The 19,810-nt window shown below is 38.7% G+C and overlaps 1 protein-coding gene across 1 annotated transcript in view; it reads left to right on the top strand.

Moving 5' to 3' along the window:
- The first annotated feature begins 3,922 nt into the window (after nucleotides 1-3,922).
- Nucleotides 3,923-19,810, top strand: part of suclg2 (succinate-CoA ligase GDP-forming subunit beta) — an 88,678-nt gene continuing 72,790 nt past the window's right edge. The window contains exon 1 of the mRNA XM_061069429.1: nucleotides 3,923-4,026. Within this exon, the coding sequence (XP_060925412.1) occupies nucleotides 3,943-4,026 (84 nt within the window). The 5' untranslated portion in view covers nucleotides 3,923-3,942. The remainder of the gene's footprint in view (nucleotides 4,027-19,810) is intronic.

Below are 19,810 nucleotides of genomic sequence, written 5' to 3'. Positions count from 1 at the left end.
TGTTTTACAAAGCATCATGGATTGTTTTATAGAGTTTATAAATTCTGAAAGTAAGAGTACCTTGACGGAAGCAATTCTGAATGTTTGGGTGATATAATGTAAAACCATATGAGATAAGCTTCTCCTGTAGTGGGTCCACTGAGCTTTCAAATACAAAATGTAAGATGGTTTGTAAAGAAGAAAGACCAGTTGCTTTGTATTCTGGCAGAATAATGACATGATTGTGATCACACTGCTGATAAAAAAACCTGAGTTTTTGTTCTGCGATAAAGGACTACATCCCCAATGAGAAAAAGTTGAATTGCATTAGTTAGGGCCGTTGATATTATGACAGTCCTGTCTGAATATCAATTCCCTCAGGAAGAGAAAACGTCCCTAGTGAAACAAAGAAACAGGAAATGTTCAAGCGGATCATATTTTAGTCACTCTGCTCGGATTTGGTTCTTAGTGGATTCTTAGACTTAAGTTGGTAGTTCCAGTCTTCACACTCACTAGAGACAAGGGCAGGCGTATATTATGCCCGTGCAGCCCTTTTCACTTCATTTGTGCTCTGACTCTGTTTTTACATTAAACAGCAACCAAAAAACGTTTCACTAAGAATATGGATCACGGACTGTCAAAACCTCTTGCTCAAAAGAAGAGAGTTAAGAGCAAAATATCAAATAAACATGAGGAAAATTCCCTCCTCCTTGACACTAAAGTGCTTCATATTCACATTTTGAACTTGTTTTGAGGTTATACGCTGGAGATTTAGGTATTTGACCATAGCAGGGCTTAGAAAGAAGATCTATTGGCTGTAACTGTTCATCATCATTATTTCCCCCCCTCTGACTTGCATACCTGCCAATTTTTTCTCTGGAGTCTCATATTCAAGGTCACCCCCTGACACCCTCCTGTTGTGTAGTTTCTCTTAGGAAACTTTTAATCTGCATTGCCCTCAAACTTTTCTACAAATTATCATCATACATGGATCCATTCGTTCTGTAAGTTTGTCTAATGTTATAGGCAAATGGTGCATGAAACATAAGCAACACACTTTTTACCTATGTATCAATTGGTTAGTAACATTCCGAAATTCAAGTGGTGTCACAGTGCAGGCAGGCTTTATTTTGCAGAATGGAAGCTACTTTTGGAGGTGCTGGATGTGGGAACGCAAATGAACCACACAGTTTGACCGTCTATGAGAGAATACAGCAGTCTTGACAATTCACAGCAAGGGAGTGGGCGTGTCAATCATGTTTCTAACACGTAGCAGATGAAAAACTAGAATAATACAAATGTCTCAGGATGTACCTCAAACAATATCATGTTTGTTCATCAAGGACATTTGCTGGTAGTAACAGAAGTAATAGTAGAAATGAACAAGTTCATTCATTTTCTCGATTCACACAAGTAAATTGTTTTTTTATTTTATTTTTTTCCACTTTATTCAAAAAAGTAGCAAATATGAAAATACAACATTGTGGTGTTGCTTTTAAAACCACACATTTAGAAAATGTAATTTTCATTTAGAAAATATTCTGATGTTGTCAGAGAAACTACTGTGAACTTGCATCCTGAAAGAAAAATGACAAAGAATACAAAAACTCATGTGGACCCTGATTATAAAATAAGGAACAAAAGAAGTAAATACATATCGTGTAATATCAAACTTAATTGATGGAGGGTATGGTCTTGTCCTCTTCCGCTTCCTGACACATATGGTTTCTAAAAGAGAATCTCATCCCCTTCTCTCTCTCCCTGTGTCATAATCACAGCTCTTTATGATTGGTTTGCCCTCTCTGCCCTTTCAAGGCGCGGCATGTAATGAGGGCTCTGGAGGAATGTGTGAGTGGGCTATTTAGTTATTCAGACAAGATCAGCTCACACATCCCACTCTCTCTAACTTGACTCCCTACCGATACCCCTCAGCTGAGCACTGTGATTCTTTGTCCCGCTCTCAAGGTCACATGCTGGATAGAGCTGCGGACATTTAACATCTGCGTCTGGACGTTAAGTGTCTGATGAGTTTCTGTAAATCACATGGTTAAAAGACGCCTTTAAAGTATTTAACTCCAGTCCACTCACAAATGTAAAGATGGATTGTAATTATTTTAGAGTTCAATTGCTATAAACCCATCTTAAATAATTCCCTCTGCTAAATTGCAAGTAACCACGCTACACAAATGCAAAAATTAATCCATTAGAGTGTCCAAAGACCTGAGACTCTTGAATGTATGAATTGATTATTTTATTTGTGTGTCTGCTTATTCACAGAATCCATTCCTCATTTGTTATTTAGAACCACACATTCCTGCACACACACACACACACTCTCTCACACACACACACAAACACACACACACACACACACACACACACACACACACACACACACACACACATGCACTAACACTGAGTGAACTTTGTCATGATTCAAAGTTACATGATGCACACAGAACCTGACCTGTCTCTAATGGGATTATCCAGATACATTTATCAGCAACTATAACTAAGATAATTATTTTTAGGCTGCACTCATTAACATCTTACAGCACAGCACAGCAACAAACAAAAATAGCATATTGGCCTCATGAATCCTTAAACATATACACACAGTCTGCTTATATAAAACCCCAAAAGAGCTCCAACAGTGGGATTTGAATAAACACATGCACACATCCCTGTGTATGCATTCATCCATCCTTGCATGAATGCAAACATGCACAGCCAAATTCAAAAAATGCATAGCCTATATACAGCAGTTAAATCTCCAGAAATGTATGATGATGTATTCAAGTCTTAAATACTTACCTAAACCTAAACCCTAAAACATTGAAATTATCTTTTTCTTTCTAGTCTGACTATTACTTTAGAATCATTTTTCCTCTTGTTTGAGCATTCTAATCTTCCATTCATTCAGTCATCCTTGGAATATGAAAAATATAAGTCATCTGTGTCATCATTATCTCAAACCTGGAGAACACGTTATATAAATAAATAATACATTAATAATAATTTCAATAATTTAATCATTTTAAGACATAGAGGTCAGAGGCCAAGTCAAAACAGACACACACGCACGCACACTCACTCACAGGTTTGTGCAGGTATCCTTATGAACCCTGCTGAGGAGGATTTTTCATTTGTATTATTTATTTGTATTTTATTTTATTTTTGTCTGATAGTTCGCAGGATTTCGCAAAAAATACTAGGTGGATTACCACAACATTTGTTGGAAGGATGTGTATGGGTCAAGGAAGAACCCATTCAATTATTGGAATGAATTAGAATCAGGAACTAAGATCTTTATTCACTTCCTTGGATGTTGATGAAAAATCTATCATGTTTAGGGGACTGATCCTTTTCAGTGCATGTAATTAAGCTTAGGACATTGTACTGACTTCTATTCATTGCATACAGCCTAATCAAACCTTGAGCCTAACCTTAACCAAGACCAATTCATGTCTCACCCTAACCTTTACCTAACCACACACACACACACCACACACAAACACACATTACTGGGAACATGGCCTTGGTGTCATGGTGGCGTCGACCTTTTGCAGGAGAGGTTTTCTTTTCTTCATATCAGTTTTAACATGAGTAGAACAACAGTGTTGAACATCATATCACGTATATGTGTATGTCAGGAAGATCATTTTCTAAAAGCAGTAAATAATGAGATTGTAGCTTCAAATAAAAAGTTCAGATGCAGACCTGAGAACTTTTCATGGGACAGAACTTTCCGGCTCTAACCTCGAACATGTAACTACACTGCATGGTGGGTTCACAGTCCACAGTGCCCGTGTGTACGCGTGCACACTGGACTGTGCGTGTTCACTTGGTGCATGTGTGTGTGAGTGTGTGTATATATGAAGCCCCGCCCTCCTCTGCCCGTTGACCTATGAACGGCTCGGCGTTAACGCGCACATGCTCGCTACGTCATTACTCCGTGTCAACATGGCGGCATCCATGGCATCCCAGGCTGCGGCGAGAGGACTGAGGACAGCAGCTTCTAAACACGTCCTCGGCGACAAACTCAAGGTACAGCTGCAGCGGACATGACCGGGGACGAATGTCCCTCCTCTCCCGGCTCTGGTTGGCTGACGTGCGTTTGTTGTCATCGTCTCAGGGAGCTGTCAGTGGCGTTAGCTTGCTAGCTAGGTTAGCATGTGTGAGAGGTGTCAGGTCAGAGTTGAGGGGGAGGGGGGGACAGTCCTCACTGTGACCTACAGCTCCTTTAGTGACTGTAGCATTCATATGATGGAGTTTTAGTAATGCCCGTTCAAATTACGTGAACTTTACTGGGACTTAAACTGGCCACTTATGCACTCTTGTCTTCTTGCTACATTAGTTTTCTACCACTCTTAACTCTTTTTACTTAAGTGTAAAATGCATCATGTTTAACAGCTTTGAATAACCCGTAGATCTGAATCGATCCCTATGCAGAGGCTCATCATTCACAGCACAGACAGTCCATGTTCTCAGTGTGGCCATAAAGCTGGGAGAGATAATGCTGTGCCTGAAGTTTCAGATAAGTCCCCAGTGTAAAGGTGAACTCCTGCACTTCGATCCCGATCTGTCCCTGAACTGCAAACAACTGCACAATGCACTTCGTCTGATTTGTCGATTGATCTCGGTTAACGTTGTCTTCTGCTTTGCAAACTGAACATCAGACTGAATGATTAAAAACAGGGTTTCTCAGAGGGCTGAGGTACTTCGATGGTGTTTTCACATGTACACGTTATGTATTAAAGGTTCATTGTGTAGAATTTAGTGACATGCATGCACGTTGCAGCTGATAACCCCTAACCTCACCCCCCCCCCCCCTCCAAGCATGAAAGAGACCCTGTGGTAGCCTTCAGTTTTTATACAAAACTCAAAAGTTGTTAAGTTTGTCCAGTTTGGACTACTGTCAAAAACATGGCAACCTCCATTGAGGACCCGCTCTAGGTGTATTTAAAGGGTAAATAAACAGAAATTAATACAATTTTAGATGATTACACACTGGTGAAAACATCACTAAGATGACTGTTTACATCGAATTTTGGCCAATAGAACCCTTATACCTAAATCTTAAACACTTGACCCTTTTAAAGCAAAACACATGTTGTACTAACTTTACTCTCAGTTCATGTTCTGACGTGGTATCAACATCTGCCCGACTGCTCCCACCAGGATTTGTCAGTGCTTAGTACAGATGTGAACAGACCCAAATGTGTCCTGTGATCCCGTCACTCAAAGCACATTCAGAGGGGATCTGGGAAGCATGTGGCAACATCCTCTTTGCTGAGTGTACAAAAAATGATGTCTGCTGATCTACAGTTTCACAATGAATCAAACACCTCCCTTCTCTGTAAGTGCTCTCGCTCATGCTGACAAACACACATTGACAATAGACACATCTGTAAACTCTGTACTGGGTAGAAACAACATCGTATAGTCTTCCCAAACAGAAATGATGTACGCCGCAAACTAAAAACATACCTCTTCCGACTATACCTTGAATAAAAAATAAAAAATAACAATTTTTGAAACTAACAATTTAGTAGCACTTAAATGGCACTTACTTAAAGCATTTTGTAGTTTTGCTTTATTTTTGAAGAAATTGTACTTTCTTGATTCTTGTTGTTCTTGGTTTGTACCCTTGGGGTTGAATGCACTTATTATTGTAAGTCGCTTTGGATAAAAGCGTCAGCTAAATGAAATATAATGTAATGTGTGTCTTTGCATATGAAGCAGGGAAGTGAGATCCAATCACAAGTGGTCAAACAGCAGAGACATTCAAATCAAATCAAATCAAAGTTTATTGTCACATGCACCAATGACAGTGTCATCAGAGCAGTGAAATTCTTGTGACCTGGCCGGAAGCATCTACGCAGTAGACAGGCTTTACAAAATAAAAAAACTGACATACCATATAACATATAACATAGTAAAATGAAGCAGCAGTTTACAGGGTGAAGGAGTGGGGAATATCAAATTAAATAATATGAATACATGAGTAGTAAGTAAGTGGATTTCCAAAAGTGCAAGTCGATCATACTGTATGAGCGACAGCGCAGTGTGTACAAAAAAACAAACAAGAAAAAGCGTAATAAACATAAAACTGCGTAGTGCATGCAGAGCCATTGTCAGTGTGACCTTTCTTTACGGCGCACCTAGAGAGAATTGAGGATGCATTTTAATGCCAGGTGGCACCAGACAAACTTAAAGTCCTCTTGTTATCAGATCTCTCAGCACAGATGTTAATACCAGTTCAAAACAGGACATCAGTGAACACTTTGTCTTGGAGTAATCCTTCATATTTTCCGTGTGATTGCGCTGGCATTGGTAAAACAAGCCATATGGTGAATGGACTTGAACTCCAATTTCCTCATCCTCTCTTCGACATCTGACAATCTAACAGTGTTTGTCTGTTTCCCCAAAATTCAGTTAAGTTGGACGCCTGTAGACAGCCCATTTTCCCATTGGCCTCCAGGCAGCTAACTGAGATGGTGTGGAAGGAGTTCAGTCTTTTTGAAACCTTTATCTTTGACAGATGAAGTTCTTGGCTGTTTGACATATTTTCCCAGTTTCATTTCTGCAGCAAAGATGTCAGGAGATGCTTCAAATTCCCTTTTCACTCGTCATGAGTTTACCTTCAGAACAGGTTGCATCCGCCTACTGAAACTCCTGCTGTTTACACTGGACTGACCAAACAATGATTAACTCTAGTCTGGAAGACTCTCTGTGAATAGACTCAAACACTTGCTAGCCAAGCAACATTAAGCTGCAAGGAACCCATAATGCAACACTCTGTAAAAGACTGTAATGGAATATTAGAAATAAGAGACAAGATATTGTCTTATAGTATATCATAAGACAGCATATGTATGTAATAAAAAATGATAATTGTATATATAAAATCAATCACTTTATATATATAGTAAGATTTGAGTTTAACTTATTGTAATATGAAGTGAGGCAATACATTGATTTCTAACACATTAAAAGAAAATATATTGTCTTAAATATATATATATGATAATACATTGTCTTATTTATAGGACAATATATTGTCTTACATTAGGGTCATTACGGTTTTTCTTTCCCTACAGAGGTGTAGACAACTCTAAGCATAGTTTTTTTCTATTCACTTGGTTTAGGTGCTGAATTTCAGTCTTACAATTGTAGTGAAAAACTGTGAACAGATTGCTCCCAAAGCCACAACAAGGAAGCAGAAACAAGTTTCCCTGTCTTGTATTGACTAACAAAGAAATTCCCTCTTACAGAGATGGAAGCAGAATGGTGTTTTTGTGACTTTAATTTCAAGTTGCAAGACACACGCCTAAATAAATCAGCATGTTCTTGTACGAGCTGCTCCTCGGTTGGAGGTTTTTCTTCTGGGTCAGTAGGAGAGATCTGGTCTTTATTGGAAGTGTGCCTGTGTACATGTTCGTAACACTAGTGTTGACACCCTGACTGAAAGGACAGAGCAGGAACATGTCCAGTCAAGTAGGGACACTTAGTTAAGCGCTGTGTTAACTGTACACATGGGTTTATAGGAATAAGAAGGCTGTGTGCAGGGAGAAGGCTGTTAATCTATCATGATTCCCTTTTGTAAAATTATTTTATCAAATTATAAAGTAATGAGATTCTCCAATGTAAGTCTCCTGAATTTTCAACGAACAATAGTTAAACAGTTAACTACTTTAAACAATAATAATTCCAGTGCTATACTAGGTTTGTGCGTCCTAACTACAGTATCTTAAGCCAGAAAAGGGTGATTTCGTATCCAGGCAACACAAAATATTGTTACTCGTTTGTCGTTATTGTAGATTGAGGTCATGTCATAACAGCTGTAACTTGAAGGTCATTACCTCCCGTGGGCAAAATAAACTTGCAATATCTGCGGCTGGGTTTTGTTTTGAGCACTCAACTGTGACTCTCGTCCATTGGCTCTGTCCATCCTGTTTGACATGATTGTTGCAGATAAACAAACAGGCAAATATTGCTGTAAAGAGTGTGATTTATGATCCAGAGGAATATATGGTGGACCGCTTTATGAAATGATTTACAAAAACAAAGTTTTTCTGTTTTCCTGTGATATTTGTGTCGCACTATATTCATTGGCTGAAATCAGGGAAGTGAGTTTAACAACCATTTAGGATTTATGAGGTAACAAGACATTGGAGGTCTGGGTGTACCTTTTGAATGCAACCTATTACCGATAATCCATGCACCAAAGACACATTTTACAAAGGTTTGGCATTTAGTCATTCTTTTTCATTTACAACCCTGTATGGATGTATAGCAGATTTCCCTGTAGGTCACTCCTCAAACAACCAAAGAAATGTCTGGTTGGAGAGTGATTCATTATCCTCGGAAACACTGTTCAGAGTATGTCGAGCACAGAAAGCTGCTCAGAAGGCACAGGATGACCCAATTAGGTTGCCGACAGGTATTGTTAGGTCTTGGTGGCAGTTAAAACAAAAACTAAATGAATAGTTGAAAGTACAAAGTACGAGTTTAAAATTCAGCCAAAGGGTCTTAAACACACCCATCGTTTTTTGACCCACATTGAATGATCTAATCAAATAGAAATAAACTTTCATCACAAATTATTATCTATCTTGGATATTGTTTGTCTGTCTGTTTGTCTGTCTATCACTCTGTCTCTGTTCCAGCTTCTTTCTCAGTCCATGTGATGAAAGTGATGATCGTAGTTGTTCTGTAGCACTGTATCAGATACTGAACTGATTGTCAACAAGGTGTTTCTACAACAGAATCTTATCAGCCCGGACAGTATCAGCTAAGCTTGATCATTTGTAAACAACAATGCACAATATTCGTGTCAGGATTCACGATGCTCTTCGAGGGGTAGTGGAATGTAGTTTTTTTTCCCGCTGCCCTCGCGTTCATTCTCCCTCTCTCATAAATCAAATCTCCTGAATTCTTGTCTGCACAGCGAGATAATCCTCAGGCTGTTTTTCACTGTCGCTGCACAGTGGTGAATTTGTAAACGTTTGCTAAGTTTTTTTCTTGCGTAAGGTGTTCCTGCTTAGTAATAACCTAACGGCGTTGAAGCCCAGCATGTTCTGATGGGAAACACTGGGAAGAGAGGTGGCTCAATGAGACTCAGTCCTGAATATTTTACAGAGGGGGGTGGAGAGCCCTCTGCTTGCAACGACTTCTTTTGCTGGAACTTCAAACGACGGGCGGCTTCCCCATCTGTCTCAGCAAGAACACATTTACATTTCCTCGCCGCAAGGGATACTGGAGGACAAAGTTAGCTCTAACTGGATTTGAATATCGCTTCACCAAGGTTAATAGCCATTTCTGTAGCTGGTGAGGTGCTTAGGCTTTTTCAATAATTTAGAAGGGCTGCAGTCATTAGGAAATGTTGGCAGCCGCTGAAATGGGGAATACAATGAGTGAATGCACTCCTATCAGCTTAACTTCCGCTGTTGTACCAGCGTAGATAATGAGGGAGAAGGGGGAGTGATGCTGAGAATTAGTTGCGAAAACAATGTCAGTGATTGCTGACAGCTGTAATTCATTAAAAGTGCAGTATGTTGAAGATTATATTCAGCTGCCATATTAACTTATACATCATCTTTGAATTTTAGATATTCAAACATATTATAAGTGTAATTTGGATTTCCTAATTGAGTTGGCCAGAGGCCACTCCCTGCGAATTTCAATTTTCTAGTCATGCCGTCCTGACTTGCCTTCGTCTATGGCTGAATCTGGTCACCTCATTGTGTGTCATGAAGACAGTGACGGTGCTGTTACGGTGTTCGTGGCGTGAACACACGTGAACCTGGTCATTGCTTTCATTAGCATATGTCATGTCTCAAAAGTGGACAACCCTTAAACGCCAGTTCATACCTGGCAAAATGATTTGTCTCCACATATGTCCCCAGTGACCACATGCTATTGGATCTCGCTTGCATGCTTATATTCAAATAAACATATACATAATTTCTGTCAGTAGAAATTATGAGAGACCAGATTGTCTTCAAGGTTTTTGTGTGTGCATGAAAGAGAGAGAGGGAGAGAGAGGCACACCTGCACACCTCTAAAATGAAACATGATTTTATATCTTATACAGAATTGGTATAGTCGGTAAGAATGTCTGTTGAGTAATTGGATGTCAAATGCTTCCTCACTGTTTTCATACCTGTTCTCAGAGCTGAAAGATCACCTTAAACAGCAGCTAATATTAGTTCTGAACAAGGCCCATGTTGTAGAGCAACATCACTGCTGCTATTGGTAATTGAGACTCCAAAGAACAAGATACCAAATATGTAATAAATTGTATCAGTACAACCAGCAGTTGTACTGATACAGACTCTAAGCTAGTATGGGTTTGAAACAAATTTGATGTTTTCTCTAAAGTTGATTTGATTCTTTTATTTTGTATTATAAATTTACACTGTTAAGGCACCCGGTGACATGAGTTTTCTGGCATGAGTGGATGTACGTTGTTGCCATAGCAATTCAGGAGTTGTGGCTTCAGGTAGATTCTTGTTGTGGATTTATAAGGAATTGAACTTGATGCCTTCTTGTATTGCCACCTTCTTATTCCTGTTATCTTCCCTTTAGACTAAACACCTTTTTGAATATTACTCAGTACACCCTCTCTTATTAGCTATGCTAATTACTGAAATCCCTATCTGCAAAGACACAACAGTCAGGTTTTCCTTTCTTAAGCCTGTCTGCAGGAGATTAGACCTGCCATGCCTAAAGACCTGCCAATGATGCAAATCGCACTGATCTAAATCCTGGAGCCATGCTCTACTGCTCTCGCCTCTGTCTCAGCTCCTCTGTTCTATTCCTGGATCTTGAACAGACAGATGTCATTTCTCGCTCGCTACTTTAATGGTCTGGATATGACCTTAGCCTCTAACAGGCAAAGAGATAGAAAGCTACAAGTGAGAAATTGCGATTGGTCCACGTGGTTTCTGATATCATTAGTGAGCAGCCTGGACATGATAGATTTATAAAGAAAGTACATCTTAGAAACACCATACTGTAGCAGCTCCAACAGAAAGTATAGGCTAATCAGTCAGAATGCCTTTCAGGAAAATGCATTCAGATCCTTTCCTAAAAAATACCAGTAGAGCAATGAAAAAACTGCTCTGTTACAAGTCCTCCATGTCAGATCCTACTTAGATAAAAGTACATGAATAATAGGAGAAATATGTAGTTTAGGTATTAAGTTCAAATATTTAATAAAATTTTCAATCTGTAGATTAATAATGTAGCATCACTGCAAGCAACTTGTAACTGTTGCTGCAGCTTATACACAGTTTCATATCTAAGAACAACAGAAAAAATGAGGATTAATTTGACCATTAAGAAGAAGAAAAAACTACGTTTTGAATCACAAATGTGTCTGTTCTCACACTTTTTTTCACCAATCCTCAGTTTCTTAGTTATAGATATTAGATCACTTGAACATTTATTGAAATGACACCACGTGAGAAGTTAAGAGGGAAATATTCTGCCGTCAGCACTCAAGGACTTGATTAATTAAAGGAGACAAGGCTAGATGGTTTTCTGAATTAGCCCACTAATGCTTCATGAGGCATGCTCCTGCTACATGGCTGGATGTAAGTGGAAGTATGCCTGTGATTCAGACTAGCCTGTTTATGCAGAAAATCCACATTAACTCTGCCTCTTTGCCTCCTCCATTTCCTTTTACTGTGTGTCACCTCCATCACAGCTTACTGCGCAGTGCTTGTCTTTTTGCAAGACTGCTTGTATTTATGAGTGGCAACTAAGTAGCAAACTGCCACCTCGTTAGCAGGGAGACATTCCACTGCAATCAGTGTGGCAATGATTTTGATAGGCGTTCAGAGTACTGCACTCTCTGATTCAGCCTGTGCTCATGGAAGTGGACACTATAAAGTTCCCTTTAAATTCCCTCCGGATGGTTAGCTAAATGGATCGGGAAAAGAGGCGAGTTCATAACCTGAAAGGGAACAAATCAATTACATAGAATTGGTGAACTGGCAATCTGTTAATTTCTTAAACATTTGATAATGCCCCTTAAGGAGCATTCTGGTTAATTAACTCTGCAGTCATTTGTCGTCACTAATTAGGCAGTGTCATTTCAAAGGGGTTAGGGTCTAGCCATGACCAATAATGAAGATTTTAACCCCACCAGACATCTGCGGATACGGCTTCATAATACAAGATCTTCTGTGCCTACTGGAAACTCCAGTTCTCCCATCGCTGTGGTTTTCAGTTTAGAACAGAGTGCTCAGCTTTGTGCAAGACTTAGGGATTTTGTTTGAGGAGGGGGAAGAAATATTTCTTTGTATTCTGCAGAATTGCACATCACATTTTCTGTTCCCGCAATGTGGTGATTCATGATAAATAATGGGTTTTTGTGTGGAATGATATGTGAATATTTAAATACATTTTTTAGGTCCCAGCTCTACTATGAGATTAAATGTTCCCATTATTAATGTTCATTTACACAAAAATAGTTTACATTCTCAAGGTTTAATGATTTCCTGAAATGAAATAAGTTACTGAACAGTTTACTATTACTGATAAGGAAAAAACCAAACAAAAAGAACCCCACTAGAACGTACGGCAAATGTCCGAATGTAAGATAGCAACAAAAAAAAGCATGCTTCCAGTACCATCACTGACTAAGACTGTAGCTGCGCTAAATGCTGATGACTCTTGGTTAAATGCCAATATTTGGTCATTGACCAAAGTATAAAACAATGTTTGCAAATCTCATGGCAATTCATCCAATTGATTGAACTGTCATGGAGGTATTACAGTTTTAAGTGAAGCTGTGGACAGATGGATTGGAACTGTAGACTGGCCGGCAGACGGAAATTTCTGAATTATTTTTGTTGATGAGCTCTTAAAGTGTAAAACACACAACAATTTTGCTTAAAATTAGCTGTTTTGTCTTTTTTTAAATTATTTTTGTTCTTTACTATATAATATTTTAAATATTTTCCTTTTTTGACATTTTAGCAAATATCCATCAAAAAATATTAGCATGTGACATGCTGCGGTTAAGACTGTCACTGTTAAGATTGTCACAGATTATTTGCAATTGGAACATTCTTGAGATTTGGTTATATATCCGAACTGTAATGACCTGTTCTGTTCAGTCTAGCAGTGCAGCAGACCATGTTAAATGGTTTAAAATAGTTTTAAAGACCATATTGAATAAACCTTTAAATATTTGATTACATCATATCATTTAGCTGATGTTCTTATCCAAAGTGACTTACAATAAATTCATTAATTTAATGCAATCAACTTGAATAGAAACTTAGATGACTCCTTTTCCTTCTGATCCTCTGCAATTGGAGTCTTCTAAGTTCATCCTGTTGTTCTTCATGGAGTGTCATGCAGGCCACATCAATACAGATTTGCAATTTATCCTCATGAATATGCCTCCTTAAAATTGCGCCTTTGACTCAGTAGAGTTGAAAGTTATAGCCTTTCTTTATTTTGCATAGACTCTCAAAGGAGCCAATCCTGTATTGACATATTGAAATGTTCCCATAAAGGAGCCCCACTATGTTTAACCTTTGAACACTTGTTAATGTTTGTAGCCTGTGTGTATGTGGGATTTTTTCTTGTGCTCAAGTTATATTCTGAATTGCTGCCATTCATTAATTCTCTAATGTAGCTCTTTGTTGTGCATGTACAAGCTTTATATATATTTATAATTTATAAATGGCTAGAATAAAACACAAATGAATAATGAATAACAAGGGTAATTTATAAAAAATGTATTTGCTTGTGAAGGTTGGTGAGTGATTAGGGCTCTTGTTCAGGTGTCCTATTTGGTATCGATTGGCTCATGCAGCAGAAGCTTCTTTGCATGTGTTTTCCACATCATCAGTCAGAGCAGTCTTTTCAACGTCCCGTTGTTCTTTATCAAACAGAGCACTGGGTACTAGGGCTGCCAGTTGTTATTCAAACTTCAAACGCTAACTCTTATGTGGGAAAAATTATATTCTAATTGCTGACCTGTTTAAATTCTAAACTTGCAGTCTATATATGCATCTGAGCATTTGCCTTGTGGTCCAGAGGAGAGTGGTTATTAAAGTCAGCTTGACTAATTGCTACTTATTGACCCATCAGTAAAACTGAGCTAATAAATAATAATGACACGTGGCAAGCAAAGCTGTGCTGATTGGATAACCAGGGCATTACAACACCTGTCTTGTGATTATATGGAGTACAAGGCTTGCATTTTAATTAGTTTGAATGTATAATATGCCAATTCATATTTGTTTAAACTGTAGGTCATATTTTTACCAATTAGGATGGACACATTATGAACATAAATTTGGCTCTTCATACATCCTTCACCCGTAAGTTCAAATCTTTAGAGCAACAACTTCCGCATAAATACTGACTTACAGTACATCAATAAATATTCAACATCATGAAGATTCTGGTTTTAACTATCGCCACAATTGGTACAGAGTATGCATGCTGTCCCCATCCCTGCCTCGGATTTCTTTTAGTGCAGTACAAAGACATGCAGTTTAGGGTTAATTGGCCACTCTAAATTGTTTTGTAGGCGTAAATGTAAATGGCTTTCTGTATGTATCACCTCTGAAATAGACTGGCGTCCTCAGTCGGCCTTTCCCTTGTGCACCTACCTGTCTGTGCATTGATCATGAGTGCAATGCTTGACACAGTCCATTTAGCTGTTAACATGTCCCAGAGATGAAGCGGCCTATATAGCTGATTACTTTAAAGAACAAATGAGGACAGAGAGAGAAGAAGAGAAAAAATCGACCGAAAATCCATCCTACTTACAGGTACTTACTTGTTTTGCACGGTATTCTGGGAATTTTCTTCTACCATTCTGAATGCTCTGTTGGAAGGGCCATCTAGACCACTACTTGTTGATCTCTAAAAGAAATGGGACATGCAACCCTATATGGTAGTGCTAAGGATGCTAAAGAGGGGACTGCTAAGACACTCTCTGTTATGATCTACTGTGAAATGAATACATGTATTTAGGATTAATTACCCCCAAGCAGCACATCAACATATATGAATTTTGTGGTATCACTAAACGATAGCCTTGGCTGGATGGTTAAAACCACATAACTCCCATCCTTAGTTTGATAAATAGCCCGTGTTCAGACACAATGTTCCCTTAGTGTTACAGCTGCCAGGGCAGAATCACATCTTCACTTACTACTCACTGAATCCTGACGGACTTCACTTCCACTCAAGGAATGAATGAGTTTTTTGACCTGCCATTTCAGCCCTTTGAATTTTTGAGTGACAGATTGATGAGCGCTGCAGCATTGACTGGCTGCTGTTTATGGGCCTGATCAGAGGTGCTTTGTAACCTTCCCCTGTAAATTAGGGCTCATGGCTCTAATACATTTCCAGGGAAGCCAGAACAACTCTGTCAGATGGCGACTTTTTGACATTGTTTCACTCTCTCACAGTGATAATGACCACTACTTTAAATTAGCCCTAGGTTATTGACTCCTTAAGTTTAACAGAAGGGCAAACGACAAAGTAGTGGCGTGTCTTAAAATGACTTTGCAAAGTGCCAAGATCAGACGTCCAGTCACTGTGATGACACTTCTCACAACAAGTGTGGTTTGACATTGTGCACGCTGCTCTCAATCAAACATGAGACCGCACACTTTGGGCCTCTTAGGAGGAGTCCTGATTTTGCATGATGTTGGGCTGAATACCATATGGACTAGCCAAAGTAGTGTTTGAGAATCGTTGACTACACCAAGATTATGTCCTTCAATGCCACTCATGGATTAGCACCACATAGACAAGGACATGTCAACCTGATGCAGCTGCTTCCATAGCACTGTCTGTCCTCTGTGTGTCTTTGTGTGGCCGTATGGTGACATGGTTTATTCAGCACTTTTCATTGCTCCCACAATTTGTTTTCACATATGCATTTCAACATAATGTAGTGTTAGGAAAAGTCTTTGTCAGTTTTTATCTTAACTTCTGTTAATCCACTATCCTGCTTTAGATTTTTGTATTTATCTTAACATTATTCCACTACATGCTAGTTTGAGGTCTAATTTGTTTAATACGCTGCATGACTTTTTATTCTACATATAGTTAACCCTTTTTAGAAAAAGGTCATGTAATATTTTGTACTGCTAACTGTATGATTGCAAGGGGTTACACTATAAGGTCATGAGTTCATAATTTTACAAATATGATTACCATGGGAACATGTTTTAAGACACAATTTAGGTGAGGGCTATGGAAAGCCATTAAGATAAAAAGGATGCTGCCCAGCTCCTCTGAAATAAACTTTGCTTTATAGTTTACCTGAAATAACCCCAGCAACCTCAGACAAACTGTACAATTTTGATGGATTTGATACTTACACTAGTCCGCACCTCACTATGTGAGCATTCCCTCAGTTAGAAGGTTTGATCAAATCATAAATCAAAAGCATCATTAAGATCTCACTGAAAGTACGACTTTTGTCTTCGGCTTTAAACAAAAAGCTCTTCAAGAAAGAAAGTCAGTATCCACCTCAGCTGCAGTGTATTGCCGTGACATTTTGTGATCACTCACTGAATATCAAGATTTTTGCTGTAAGCCTGCTGAAAGCAAAACTCCTCCATGAATTAAGTGCTTCTACAATATGACTTCAGATTCTTTCTCCTCTGCCAATTTTGATTTTATTAAAAGAGATCTTTGCTGTGGGTGTAAAACATAGTGGAGATCATGAGGCTATTATTAGACTAGTGTCACATTAATACTATGTCTTCATGGATTGAGTCATGGCTTAGTTTTACCCCCTTGAAATTCCTGACGTAAAGGGAAAAGCCCTGTTTATTTCTTTATAAAAGGAGAATATTGCTGTTTTCCATTGTGTCCCACTTGGATACATTTATGAGGAAGATCTTGAGTGCTTCTTTGTGTAGACAAGTTTGCTGTGAATACTTTATCCCATCTAGGACCTATATCAGAGCAGACAACTTTGTTTGTGCTGTAGTGTCTCTTCATCAGTGGGCACAGCACTTCCCGTGTGTGTCTATTCTAGACGTGTTCGTGTGTTTTTTGTGTGTGTGTGTATTAAGATAAAGTAGAGCAGTAGTTAGGTAGAGGCAGTGGGTAAGGTTGTCTCCAGAGTGCTGCTGATGATAATTACTGTAGAGAGAGTGTCTCCTGGGACCCGAGGCCAGCTGCTTGCTTGCTTGCATGCATGCTGAGCTGCCACACTGCCATCCACCACTTCAGGGCAGACATGCAGCACTCAGATTATTCTTCTCCTGTCTTGTCCTGACTGCAGCAAGATCATGATGTGACTTTCTGATAGCATTTAGGAGGACTAGGAGTGACTGAAACCGTAACTGTCATGATTAGTATGCAGAGGATTTTCAATAAGTGTGTTATACAGGAGGGACGTCGTCGTGATGTCTTTCTTCTTAAGGTGGCAATTTAATCTGTAGAGTTGTTCTGGTGGAGCTGGGTGGGGTATGGAGTTATTTTGTGACACTGTACCTTCCTAGTTTAAATGTTTCTCTTTGTGTCATCCAGTTCCTGTGTTCATGTTCCTTAACATGGTGAGATGGGAGACTCCTTGATAATATCTTAAAGTGTCGTTGGCTTGTTTGGCCAGTTTTATTTAGTTTGTATTTAAACTTTGCTTCTGAGAAGTCCAGTTTAGTCTTTAACTGTGGATAGCAAAACGCTGCAGTTACTACAGTACCAAGGACCCTCAGCCATAATTGCTACAGACAAAGTCAGTTCAGATTTGATTAGTCAATTAAATTAGATTAGATAAGCGCTATAGCAAATTCAGAATGGATTGTTATTGCAGAACATTACATTTAAATTGACAAACTGACCTAGAGTCTCAAAGTATTTGGGCCAGAATCTTTTATGGGTTATTGGGTTTCTACCAATCACCTTTAGATGCACACAAAACAGAATTAGGTTTGTAAAGTGGACTTTTTACAACCCAACCAAGACTATTTTGATTATAGTATTTTGTAGTTTCCATAAACCTTCAAACACAGTTTTAGATTTTTTATCGATGCATGTTATGATCATCTTATATTGTCTTTTAAAGGGATAGTTCACCAAAATATGAGAATGCACTCATTATCCATCTTCATAAGAAATCTTAAGAGTTATAATCACATTCTATAAAGAATGTGAAAATTACTCACAGATCACAGTAATTTGGCAGGTAAAGCAACAAGTTGCTTGTTTTGTTTTTCACTTCTGCCTGCACTTGAACCAGATGCCTATACATTTAACTTCTGTTTCAGCATAGCTTGACTTTGAAATGACAGGTTTCACATACAGCTGTGAAAATCAAGCCTCACTTCATCTTTTAAATTTGGATTTCAGGTAGTCAAGAATACTTGCACATCAGAAAGTCTTGAAAATCCTAAGAGTGTTAAACAATGTAATACAATAACAACTGTTGTTCTTCATGGCTCATTACTAATGGGAGTTTCTGGCTTTAGGCTGCCATCAGAGCATAATAAGGAAACCCATAAGAGAAAACGATTCACACATGGAGAAAAGAAAGTTGATTAATGCAAGTAATCCCGTCTACAAATAATGGCAGCTAAGTCAAACTGATTTCTTGACTTAGATTTGGTAAATCGGTGGCAAAATATAGTGATTGTGCAGTTTCACCCAAGTTCAATTTTATGCACTTTGGTCAAATAAAAACCTAAATAATAAACCAACTACATGCCTCAAATGCTGACTATAATTATTGATTCTGAAGTTATTGTAGTGTATTAAAGATCCTCAAGAAGAAAAGGCAATTTGTTTCTGATTACCTTTTTATCCAGCATCCCAATGCTTCCACATTGCAGTCTTTACCTCCCAGCCTAGTGTTGAAGACACTTTGCTTCAGTAAGTTACTTTTGTAGCTGAGTTGTCACCCATGTGGAAAATTGTGTTCAGCTTCAGTTCTCACAACGTAAATTACAAATAATAAATACAAAAATACACTGGAAATGTAAAACCATTAAAATCTGTCAATATGAAAGCACTGTAGGATGTAGAGATCAGGGTTTTGCCATCACCATCAAGATTACTATTTAAATATGGCACATACACATTATTCGGCTTGTCATTTCCTATCTCTGCAGGTAAATTCTTAATGTGTCTGTGCAAGGAGGGAACGAGTCTGAACATCATTTTTTTATGTATAGTATGAATTACTTGCTCAGTCAATTTATTTGTACATGTAGTTATATACTAATGTATAGAAGGTGCAGTGTAGAGTTGTGAGAACGACAGACTCTGCAGCCGTCCATCAATCAGGACTTAGCCATGTTGGATAAAAGGCATCTGAAAACCCACTTGGAGTTTACCAAGAGGCATTTAAAGGACTCTGACAGCCTGGGGGAAAATATTCTTGAGACTGATGAGACAAAAACCCTTTGGGAAGAACTCCAAGCACCATGTCTGGTGAACATCAAGTAATTGTCACCACCTGGCTAACGCCATCCTATGGTGAAGCATGGTGGTGGCAGTATCATGCTACAGGGAGGGCTTGACAGCAGGGTGAACAGGGAGAGGGATCAGAATTGAGAAAAGAATCTGTATTTTTTAAATGTTAGTTTAGAGTTTTTGATTCTGAATAAATCTGCAAAAATTCTGTATATTAATTTCAGAAAAAAGGGCACAAAGTGAAGGTGCATGAATACTTCCTAAAGTGACTATATTGCAATGGCCAAGTAGGAGTCCATCTTTGATAAGGATTATCTATGTGTCTGGTACATACTAAAAAGTGCCCTAGGTTCCTTTCCACTCCCTGGTGTTTTGCCTCAGGTAACTGTCAGTGCCTGGAGGGACACCTCCAGTC

Source organism: Limanda limanda, chromosome 4 (assembly GCF_963576545.1).
Source record: "Limanda limanda chromosome 4, fLimLim1.1, whole genome shotgun sequence".
Lineage (NCBI taxonomy): Eukaryota > Metazoa > Chordata > Actinopteri > Pleuronectiformes > Pleuronectidae > Limanda > Limanda limanda.
The sequence above is the reverse complement of the archived record's forward strand: the minus strand, read 5'-3'. Positions and strand labels throughout refer to the sequence as shown.